Raw genomic sequence first — 12,316 nt, 5'->3', positions numbered from 1 at the left:
AAAAATAACAGATTCAAATCAGATGTGCACTTCAAACTGCCAATGTGAACACGGCTTAAATCATTGTTTCAATTAAGGATTCTAGCTTCAAATCCCTTATGCTCCTTTGAGACCTCTCTTTCAAATTCTCTGAAATCTCTTCTAGCAATGGACGCCAAAATAATGGGCAACTGGGCATTTTAATACATGACCCTAAGCATGATGGGATGTTAATTGCTTAATTAACTCATGTACTACATGTGAAAGCACCTGCTTTCTATATACTTTGTATCATTCATTTACTCAAGTGTTTCCTTTATTTTGCAGTTACCTGTATGTCCTAGCATTAAGTTATGATGTTAACTTTAGACAGGGATGTTAGAACCTTCACATTATGCTATGTGTAGTGGGACATTTATCATTAAACTATTACATCGAAGATTAATACAAGGAAAATTACTCTGAAATATGAGGACTACTGTACGTAATTATCCATTTAAAAGTAAAATGTATTAGTTATGCAATAAGAATACAATTATAAAATAGTACATGCCAGAAGTCTTCAATGCCAAAAGATGCAAATATCTAAAGTCTAAAGTATAAAACACACTATGGCATACAAAACGTACACCAGGAGATTGGTTTACAATGACTCCCTGAATGAAACAACCCAACACTTTTTATCCCAACTACAGCGGAACGCGGTCTCAATAACCCCCATCGCTTAATTACCATCACATTGCTTGACCAAAAACAATAAACAAAAGGCATAAAAACATCACACTCATTCTTGACTCAAATCATCACAACGCAATCTAAATGATAGGAGAGCACATCTTTGTCGATCCCACTTTGAACTGACCGCCATCCAGTGAACAGATTAACACAGTAACTCTGTAAAAAGAAAAAATAAATCCATAACACTTAGGCTGCGTTTACACATGCAGCGCAATTCAGATTTTTTTCTTCACTAATTGGTCTTTTGACCAATCAGATCAGCTCTGAAAAAGATCTGATGTGAAAAGATCTGACGTGATCGGTCAAAAGACCAATTAGTGAAAAAATGGGTCTGCCTGTGTAAACGCATCCTTACAGTACAATAGAACATATCAAAATTCACATCTCTTTATGAACTCTTGAAACAATCGAAAAACTATGGAAATCATCACGCTGGACCTGCAAGTCACATCTCGTCTATTTTTCCACTACAGTATGAGAAAAGCCTTTAAATGTTTCTAGTGCTGTACAATCATAAAGAGAGAGACCTAGAACGACTAGGGACACACTGGGAAAAGAAAAGCTACTTCATTCAACCATTTGCTTCCACATGAGTTATATTTGGAAAAAAAGAAAGACATTTCAATGGAAAACATTGTTAATCCCTAGAAGAAATGGAAGCACAGATTGGATGATAAAGATGCTACAGTCAGAGACTGACGCTGTGATCCAAGAAGATCCTGGGATGCAGGATGAGGTAATATTCTCTTTAGTTGGAGGATATTTCATTGTTGTGTCAAGCAGACTATAATTGATAGTCCAGAGTCTTATGAAGCAGACGCAGAGCACCCAACACATCATGATCTATGGAGCATTTCTATTCACACATGTTGATCAAACAGGATTAGCAGACAGATGTGGTGCAGACACCAGCCACTAGAGGGAGGTACAGCACTAGTTTGTGATAATAGAATCACATCAACAAAACCAGAACAAAACACACTGAACTTCCTCAGGAAACACTAAACATAAAAAGTCCCTCCAGTACCTCCTGTTCTCTTCCATACTGACCTATAGATGGGTTCAACGGTCAACACTGATTAATATACAAGAGCTACTGTTCCTGATTTGGGGCGGCAGGTAGCCTAGTGGTTAGCGCATTAGCCCAGTAACTGAAAAGTTACTGGATCGAATCCCCGAGCTGACAAGGTATAAATCTGCCGTTCTGCCCCTGAACAAGGTAGGCTGTTGTTGTAAATAAGAATTTGTTCTTAACTGACTTGCCTAGTTAAATAAATGATATAGACTGCATATATAACACTTTTACTAAACAAACATCCCATTTATGTCCATCTAACCAAGTAATACAACGGAGATATCATCTCATCCATCTCATCATGATTTGGCATCATAGTATGTAATCACTTGAAATTATTATGTTATCTACAACTTGGTGCTCATTTATTTAAATTACATTAGTAAATAGTATCCAATATTATCCAGTGGCTATTACATTATCAGTTATTTTAACATTATTTCAATGTTTGGTATAAAACAGTCAGTCAGTGACATCTACAGGAGTGATGACCAGTGGGGTTGAGTTTTTACCAATGTAATTATTACCAGGGCTGAAGAATGGATAGTTTCTCAGTGAAGGTGTTGCCAGTGTATGAGTAGATATGAGACTTGGTGTCATAAGCGTCGTTGTAGGGAGCAGACCAAACTGCAGCAGGTATAGTGAACATCTTTTTATTAGAAGGAAAAACCAAAATACACTTACACAAAACAAATGACGAAAAACAGTCCCGTAAGGTGCTCAGACTATACACGGAAACAACCACCCACAAACACAAGAGAAAATTAACCCACTTAAATATGGCCTCCAATTAGAGGCAATGACGACCACCTGCCTCTAATTGGAGGTCGTTCCAAAACCCCAACATAGAAATAGAAAACCCTGATAAACACATAGAAATAGAAAATATAGAACATACACCAAAAACCCCGAAACACACAAAACAAACACCCTCTGCCACGCCTGACCACACTACAATAACAAACAACCCCTTTTACTGGTCAGGACGTGACACTTGGCCTCCACATTATAGGAGACCAGACCCTTCTCATAATAAACACCCTCACCTTCTGGGGTTTCTCTCTCAGGGAGAAGAGGACATCATTTACATTTACATTTTAGTCATTTAGCAGCGCTCTTATCCAGAGCGACTTACAGTAGTGGATGCATACATTTCATTTCATACATTTTTTTTTCTTTTTCGTACAGCCTTGTACTCTCCATTCCTCAGCCACACATTCCAGTTTCCATTCTCAGGGCTAACTGTAATCTCCCCCTTCCTGTTGATGGACTCTCTGGCCACTCCTAAAATCCACACAGTCTTCCCCTTCACCTTCACCTCATAGTAGAATCTCCCTGAGGTAAAACCCTCCTTTCCCAGGACACAAGGAACAGTATCAAACCTCTGGGTTATCAGGGATATCCTGTTTTGTGTCTCCACATCTCACTTGTTTCCCGTCTTCAGACAGGATGAGTTTAGGATGTGCTGTATCAGGATCTAGAGTCACATTCAATGTGGAGAGAAACAGACACTTTATTAGAATGAGAAAATATCAGTGTATGTAAACTTCCGACTTCAACCGTATAACATAAGTCTGGGGAACTGCATTTTACTGTATAATACATTATTCTCTGACATTGGATATTTTGTGAATGGTATGACATCTAAACTAATGTAATAGTATATTTATGTATTACTTTATATGGAGTTAACATGCAGGGCTGTGGACTGTAACTGAAGAGTAACATACAGGCAGTGGTGTAAAGTACTTAAGTAAAAATACAACTTTAGTCGTTTTTGGGGGTATCTGTACTTTACTATTTATATTTATGACAACTTTTACTTCACTACATTCCTAAAGAAAATAATATACTTTTTACTCCATACATTTTCCCTGACACCCATAAGTACTCGTTACATTTTGAATGGCTAGCAGGACAGGAAAATGGTCCAATTCATGCACTTAAAGAGAACATCCCTGGTCATCCCTGTTGCCTCTGATCTGGCAGACTCACTAAACACAAATGCTTGGTTGGAAATTATGTCTGAGTGTTGGAGTGAAAATAAATAAAAAAGACAACGGTGCCTTCTGGTTTGCTTAATATAGGGAATTTGAAATGATTTATACTTTTACTTTCAATACTTAAGTATATTTTAGCAATTCCATTTACTTTTGATACTTAAGTATATTTAAAACCAAATAATTTTAGACTTTCACTGAAGTAGTATTTTACTGGGTAACTTTTACCGAGTACTTTTCTATGAAGGTATCTTTACTTTTACTCAAGTATGACAATTGGGTACTCTTTCAATCACTGCATACAGGACTGTTGAGTCTAACTGAGGAGTCCCGGCTGTTTGAAGGAGCGGACCAAAATGCAGCGTGTTCGTAGTTCCACATATTTATTAAACGTGAAACTGAAATGCAATACACTTAAATTACTTGAAAACACAAAACAACAAACCGTGACGCAGAGAGGAAAACACACTACTCAAAAAATACTAACCCACAAACAACAATGAGAAAAACCCCTACTTAAATATGATCTCTAATCAGAGGCAATGAGGATCAGCTGCCTCCAATTAGAGATCAACCCCAAACAATCCCAACATAGAAATAGAAAACTAGAACTTAAATATAGAAATAGAAAACATAGAACAACCCAAAACACCCCCTGCCCTACTCTACTATAGAAAATTACATCTTACTAGGGTGCAGACTCCGAATGCAAAAAAAAAAACCAAAAAAAACAACAACCACAAAACACAAAGGGAGGGTAGGTTGGGTGACTAATGTCTATGGCGGCGGCTCTGGTTCCGGGCGTAGTACCCCCACCGCCCGCTGATCCCCCCACTTCTGTATGTCCGGAGGAAGCAGACCATGGATCGTCGCCAGAGGCGTCAGACCGCCAACCGCCGCTGAAGACTCTGGGCTAAAGGCCGCCGCTGAAGACACTGGGCTGCAGACTGCCATTGAAGGCTCTGGGCTGTGGGCCGTCTCTGCCGGCTCCGGACTGTGGGCCGTCTCTGCCGGCTCCGGGCTGAGGAGCGTCGCTGGAGGCTCCGGGCTGAGGAGCGTCGCTGGAGGCTCCGGGCTGAGGAGCGTCGCTGGAGGCTCTGGACTAGGGATGCGCACTGGAGGTCCGATGCGTGGAACTGGCATAGGTGGCACCAGACTGGTAACACGCACCTCAGGTCGAGTGCGGGGAGCAGGCACAGGACGTACTGGGCTATGGAGGTGCACTGGAGGGAGAGTGCGAGGAGCAGGAATCGGTCTCACCGGACTGGGGAGACACACTAAGGGCCAAGTGCTCATAGCAGGCACTGGCTGTACCGGGTTATGGATGCGCACTGAAAGGAGAGTGCGAGGAGCAGGCACAGGACGTACTGGACTATGGAGGCACACTGGAGGGAGAGTGCGAGGAGCAGGCACAGGACGTACTGGGCCGCGGATGCGCACTGGAGGTCTGGAGCGTATGGCTTGCACAACCCGCCCTGGCTGGATACTCAACTCAGCTCGACAACTGCAGGGTGCGGGCACAGATCGCATCGGCCTGTGAATGCGCCCTGACGACACAGTGCGCATCACCGCACAACACGGTGCCTGCCCCGTCACTTGCTCCCCGTGTGCCCCCCCCCATTTTTTTTTATTGGGGCTGCCACTTGCCTCGTGGCTTGTACAGCGCCTCATAGTAACGCTGCTCTGCCTCAAGTTCCTCCTTCGGTCGGCGATACTCCCCAGCCTGACTCCAGGGTCCTTCCCCATCCAAAATTTCCTCCCAAGTCCATCTCTCCTGCTGCTCCTTTCCACGCTGCTTGGTCCTTTGGTGGTGGGTTATTCTGTCACGGCTGTTTGAAGGAGCATACAGGACCAAAATGCAGCATGTTCGTAGTTCCACATATTTATTAAACGTGAAACTGAAATGCAATACACTTAAATTACTTGAAAACACAAAACAACAAACCGTGACACAGAGAGGAAAACACACTACTCAAAAAATAATAACCCACAAACAACAATGAGAAAAACCCCTACTTAAATATGATCTCTAATCAGAGGCAATGAGGATCAGCTGCTTCCAATTAGAGATCAACCCCAAACAATCCCAACATAGAAATAGAAAACTTGAACTTAAATATAGAAATAGAAAACATAGAACAACCCAAAACACCCCCTGTCACGCCCTGCCCTACTCTACTATAGAAAATGACATCTTACTAGGGTCAGGACGAGACAAACATACAGGACTGTTAAATCTAACTGAAGAGTAACATATAGGACTGTTGAGTCTAACTGAAGACTAACATGCAGGACTGTTGAGTCTAACTGAGGAGTAACATACAGAACTGTTGAGTCTAACTGAAGAGTAACATACAGGACTGTTGAGTCTAACTGAAGAGTATCATTCAGGACTGTTGAGTCTAACTGAAGAGTAACATACAGGACTGTTGAGTCTAACTAAATTTAAAAGGTAACACTTTACTTGAAGGAGGTATACTTAAGACATTCATGACATCTTTATGAAACCAGTCATAACACCTTCATTAGTGTTGCAGTATCATTCATTAGAACCTGTTAACAGTACTATCTACTAGCATACTACTACATAAAAAAAAAACAATTGTCACTTTAACTTGTCATTATTGTCATACTAACCATAGTCCATGGTCATATTCTTCAGGTTTCTTCTCACATACTCAGCCTCTCTCTGTTGCTGTGGGTCTGAGATGAGAGTAGCTATGATCTCATTCAGATCAGCAGTACTCATGTCCACCACTTCTTACTCAAATGTTGCCTCTTGTTTTAACGCAGCATTCTCCTTACTGAGTTCACGAACATCATGTTTAAGCTCAGAGATTTTCTTCTTCAGCTCAAAGTTCTCCTTCTTCAGCTCAAAGTTCTCCTTCTTCAGCTCAAAGTTCTTATTTTTTAGATCAGAAATGTCTTCATCACAATCTTTTTCCTCCTCTTTAACGTCCATCTTAATGTTTTTACAACCACCCTGCCCATTCTCCTCGTCAGTTTCAGTCTCCTTAACCCTCTCCTGGAGAGAAAACATGAAACACACAGTTCAGGTAATATAATACATTCACAGTTCAGTTCATCTCATTCTAATAGTGTTATACGTGCTTATAGATAAGACAGCGTTGCCTTGGTGGCCTTTGTGTCCCCCGTCCCCAGTGATCTCAACCAGGGTGTGTCTCTGCAGTGCTGGGACAGTGTAGTGCTGCCTGACGTGGCTCTCACAGTTGGAAACAGTGCAGGTCAGACAGGACTTCACCGCTCTGAGCTTCTGTCCAGAGCAGATATCACAGGCCACGTCCCCAGGAACAGCGTAGCCCAGAGCAGGGAGGGCAGGACTGAAGCCTGCCTGCTGGAGCCCCTGGAGCAACCTGGCCAAGGCTGTGTTAGTGCAGAGCACAGGCCGGACTCTGGATCTCTTACTGCACTGGAGACACACATAGTCTCCTGCAGGGCCGGGCTGGACCCAGTATGTGCTGATGCACTGCATGCAGTAACTGTGTCCACAGGGAATGGAGACCGGGTCCCTCAGCACCTCTGAACACACAGAGCATCTGAACAGATCCTCAGTCAGCAGACTAGCAATGCAGAGACACAGGAAGTGATGAGAGAGAGAATGTTAGTTGTCAATAGTCTAAATAAATAAGTAAATATATGGATTTGGTATAAAACTGCATTCTGACAAAGCTTCTCATTTTAATACTCTCACCTCAGATCAGGGTTCCAGATTTCTCTTTTAAAGTTATAGGATTTATCCTTTGACCTGTCGCTCTCCATAGCCAGAGACTCCACTCCACTCTCCCCACATTGACACTACACATGAGAACAGCACATCTTAGATGTAGCTGTAATATAGTGTCCACAACGCATAGCAATCAGTTTTCCCTTTCTGAATCTCACTACACTGCACAATTCAGGAAGCTGAACCAAGAGCAGAACATAGCTGGTCCTACAACTGTCAGATGTTGGTTTATAATGGGTTAAGATAAACAAACTGCATCTTCTATATGTTGCATATGTTAGTTAAAGCTGTAACAATGTTCTCACCTTGAGTCAGGGACATCAAAATCAAATCAAATTTATTTTTATATAGCCCTTCGTACATCAGCTGATATTCTCAAAGTGCTGTACAGAAACCCAGCCTAAAACCCCAAACAGCAAGCAAAGCATGTGAAAGAAGCACGGTGGCTAGGAAAAACTCCCTAGGAAAAACTCCCTAGAAAGGCCAAAAACCTAGGAAGAAACCTAGAGAGGAACCAGGCTATGAGGGGTGGCCAGTCCTCTTCTGGCTGTGCAGGGCGGATACCACAACAGAACATGGTCAAGATGTTAAAATGTTAAAATGTTCATAAATGACCAGCATGGCCAAACAACAACAATCACAGTAGCTGTCGAGGGCGCAACAAGCACGTCCGGTGAACAGGTCAGGGTTCCATAGCCGCAGGCAGAACAGTTGAAACCGGAGCAGCAGCACGGCCAGGTGGACTGGGGACAGCAAGGAGTCATCATACCAGGTAGTCCTGAGGCATGGTCCTAGGGCTCAGGTCCTCCGAGAGAAAGACAGAAAGAGAGAAAGAGAGAATTAGAGAGAGCATATTTAAATACACACAGGACACCGGATAAGACAAGAGAAATACTCCAGATGTAACAGACTGACCCTAGCCCCCCGACACATAAACTACTGCAGCATAAATACTGGAGGCTGAGACAGGAGGGATCAGAAGACACTGTGGCCCCATCCGATGATACCCCGGACAGGGCCAAACAGGCAGGATATAACCCCACCCACTTTGCCAAAGCACAGCCTCCACACCACTAGAGGGATGTCTCCAACCACCAACTTACCGTCCTAAGACAAGGCCGAGTATAGCCCACAACGATCTCCGCCATGGCACAACCCAAGGGGGGGCGCCAACCCAGACAGGAAGACCACGTCAGTGACTCAACCCACTCAAGTGACGCACCCCTCCCATGGACGGCATGGAAGAACACCAGTAGGCCAGTGACTCAGCCCCTGTAAAAGGGTTAGAGGCAGAGAATCCCAGTGGAAAGAGGGGAACCGGCAAGGCAGAGACAGCAAGGGCGGTTCGTTGCTCCAGCCTTTCCGTTCACCTTCACACTCCTGGGCCAGACTATACTTAATCATAGGACCTACTGAAGAGATAAGTCTTCAGTAAAGACTTAAAGGTTGAGACTGAGTCTGCGTCTCTCACATTGGTAGGCAGACCATTCCATAAAAATGGAGCTCAATAGGAGAAAGCCCTACCTCCAGCCGTTTGCTTAGAAATTCTAGGGACAATTAGGAGGCCTGCGTCTTGTGACCGTAGCGTACGTGTAGGTATGTACGGCAGGACCAAATCGGAAAGATAGGTAGGAGCAAGCCCATGTAATGCTTTGTAGGTTAGCAGTAAAACCTTGAAATCAGCCCTTGCCTTAACAGGAAGCCAGTGTAGGGAGGCTAGCACTGAAGTAATATGATCAAATTTTTTGGTTCTAGTCAGTATTTAGCACTAACTGAAGTTTATTTAGTGCTTTATCCGGGTAGCCGGAAAGTAGAGCAAAGTCTTGGCCCATTGATGTGTCACTGTTCTTAGGCAGACAGCCGGGAGCCAGAGACTCTGCTCTCTCCTGTTTTACACTACACATTAAATCAAATATAAAATAAGTCATTACATTACATATTTTTGGTACGTCTTCTTATCATGTTTATCCCTCAGACTCCCCCACTCTCTGACTCATCTCCTGCTCATGACTTCAGGGTCTCCCTCAGGCTCCATACAGTCTAATGTCTGATTTAGACTCTGGACTGCTCAGACAGATCTCACTGAGAAAACCTAGCCAGTAAACATAAACAGTTATGTCTATATATACAGTACAATATAAAGCTCTATCTATAAGTAGTTTCATACAGCATTGTATCTTAGTAATCATGCATTATGTCACCCTTTATAAAGCACAGTTGTATTTTATCGACAAAATGTTATGTCACGTTTGGTAATGGATCCTATAGTGAGCTGTTATTTCACCCTTTATAGAGTATGACATAATCAATCAATCAATCAAATTGATTTATAAAGCCCTTTTTACATCAGCTGATATCTCAAAGTGCTGTACAGAAACCCAGCCTAAATCCTCAAACAGCAAGAAATGCAGATCCTAAGCACGGTGGCTAGGAAAAACTCCCTAGAAAGGCCAGAACCTAGGAAGAAACCTAGAGAGGAACCAGGTTGTGAGGGGTGGCCAGTCCTCTTCTGGCTGTGCCGGGTGGAGATTATAACAGTACATGGCCAAGATGTTCAAACGTTCATAGATGACCAGCAGGGTCAAATAATAATAATCACAGTGGTTGTAGAGGGTGCTACAGAGGGTGCAACAGGTCAACACCTCAGGAGTAAATGTCAGTTGGCTTTTCATAGCCGAGCATTCAGAGTTCGAGACAGCAGGTGCGGTAGAGAGAGAGAGAGTCGAAAACAGCTTAAGATGACTTGTGAATCATCTATGTAGTGCTTAAATACTTTATGTATGTTATATAAAGCCTTTATAAGTTGTAGTTAGTTTAAAGAGGAACCCTGCCTTCTTACCTGATCACACAAATCATCTGTTGTAGCGATGTGAACAACTGTAGGCCTTGTGTTAATTTTTCCAACCTCTCTGCAAAAGAGAACCCAATGTCAAACAGGAAGAGGATGTATGCGGAAGCTGGCTAGTTGCTTAAAGTAAAACATTTAATTAAAACTTTCAAGAATTATATTTTTTATATTTCTTTACTTCTACAGATATATCATTGCCATTTTGAACTATTTGTAAGTGGTGTTACATGTAACCCCCTTAGAAATATGTGTTTCCCCATACAATGCAGGCCTAGTGAGAGACCTATACCGAAACCTCCTTACTCTCCTGAAAACTACAGAATACAGCCAAAATGAAAACTTACTTGCCCCGGTCTGCTAACTGCTAGCTTGCCTGCCCCGGTCTGCTAACTGCTAGCCCCGGTCTGCTAACTGATTGCTTGCTAACCCGGTCTGCTAACTGCTAGCTTGCCAGCCCCGGTCTGCTAACTGCTAGCTTGTTTAGCCCCGGCCTACTAACTGTTAGCTTGTTAGCATCGGCCTGCTAACTGTCTGTCCCCAGTCAGCCCAACCACTCACTGGATCCATATGTTCACCTGGCTACGCATGCCTCTCTGTAATATCAATATGCCTCATCCATTACTGTCCTGGTTAGTGATTACTGTCTTATTACACTGTAGAGCCTCTAGCCCTGCTCAATATGCCTTAACCAACCATGTTGTTCCACCTCCTACATATGCGATGACATCACCTGGTTTAAAGGTCTCTCGAGACTATATCTCTCTCATCATTACTCAATGCCTAGGTTTACCTCCATTGTACTCACATCCTACCTTACCTTTGTCTGTACACTATGCCTTGAATCGATGCTATCGTACCCAGAAACCTGCTCCTTTTACTCTCTGTTCCGAACGTGCTAGACGGCCAGTTCGTATAGCCTTTAGCCGTACCCTTATCCTACTTCTCCTCTGTTCCTCTGGTGATGTAGAGGTTAATCCAGGTCCTGCAGAGCCTACCTCCACTCCCACTCCCCAGGTGCTCTCATTTGTTGACTTCTGTAACCATAAAAGCCTTGGTTTCATGCATGTTAACATTAGAAGCCTACTCCTTGAATTTGTTTTACTCACTGCTTTAGCACACTCTGCCAACCCGGATGTCTTAGCCGTGTCTGAATCCTGGCTTAGGAAAACCACCAAAAACCCTGAAATCTCCATCGCTAACTATGACATAGAACTGCCAAAGGGGGCGGTGTTGCAATCTACTGCAAAGATAGCCTGCAGAGTTCTGTATTACTATCCAAGTCTGTACCCAAACAATTTGAGCTTCTACTTCTAAAAATTCACCTTTCCAGAAACAAGTCTCTCACTGTTGCAGCTTGCTATAGACCTCCCTCTGCCCCTAGCTGTGCCCTCGATACCATATGTGAATTGATTGCCCCCCACTAGGTGACCTAAACTGGGACATGCTTAACACCCCGGCCATCCTACAATCTAAGCTTGATGCCCTCAATCTCACACAAATTATCAATGAACCTACCAGGTACAACCCCAAATCCGTAAACACGGGCACCCTCATAGATGTCATCCTAACTAACTCGCCCTCCAAATACACCTCTGCTGTTTTCAATCAAGATCTCAGCGATCACTGCCTCATTGACTGCATTCGTAATGGGTCTGCGACCAAACAACCACCCCTCATCACTGTCAAACACTCCCTAAAACACTTCTGTGAGCAGGCCTTTCTAATCGACCCGGCCGGGGTATCCTGGAATGACATTGACCTCATCCCGTCAGTAGATGATGCCTGGCTATTCTTTAAAAGTGCCTTCCTCACCATCTTAAATAAGCATGCCCCATTCAAAAAATGAAGAACTAGGAACAGATATAGTCCTTGGTTCACTCCAGACCTGTCTGCCCTTGACCAGCACAAAACATCCTGTGGCGTTCTGCATT

At 43.3% G+C, this 12,316-nt stretch overlaps 2 protein-coding genes across 2 annotated transcripts in view; both read right to left on the bottom strand.

The window, feature by feature from the left end:
• The window catches only part of LOC123725155 (E3 ubiquitin-protein ligase TRIM39-like), a 28,359-nt gene extending 21,565 nt beyond the window's left edge, over window positions 1-6,794 (bottom strand). The window contains exon 1 of the mRNA XM_045689390.1: window positions 6,430-6,794. Coding sequence (XP_045545346.1) covers window positions 6,430-6,541 — 112 coding nt within the window. The 5' untranslated portion in view covers window positions 6,542-6,794. The remainder of the gene's footprint in view (window positions 1-6,429) is intronic.
• Window positions 6,554-10,952, bottom strand: LOC106562545 (E3 ubiquitin-protein ligase TRIM8-like). Its single transcript, XM_014127487.2, has 4 exons — window positions 10,944-10,952; window positions 7,505-7,608; window positions 6,917-7,373; window positions 6,554-6,817 (listed from the first exon to the last, which is right to left on the bottom strand). The coding sequence occupies exons 1-4, from the start codon at window positions 10,950-10,952 to the stop codon at window positions 6,554-6,556; spliced, it is 834 nt and encodes a 277-aa protein (XP_013982962.2).
• Window positions 10,953-12,316: the final 1,364 nt, after the last annotated feature.

This window comes from Salmo salar, chromosome ssa11 (genome assembly GCF_905237065.1).
Source record: "Salmo salar chromosome ssa11, Ssal_v3.1, whole genome shotgun sequence".
Lineage (NCBI taxonomy): Eukaryota > Metazoa > Chordata > Actinopteri > Salmoniformes > Salmonidae > Salmo > Salmo salar.
This window is presented reverse-complemented; position numbering and strand designations above follow the sequence as displayed.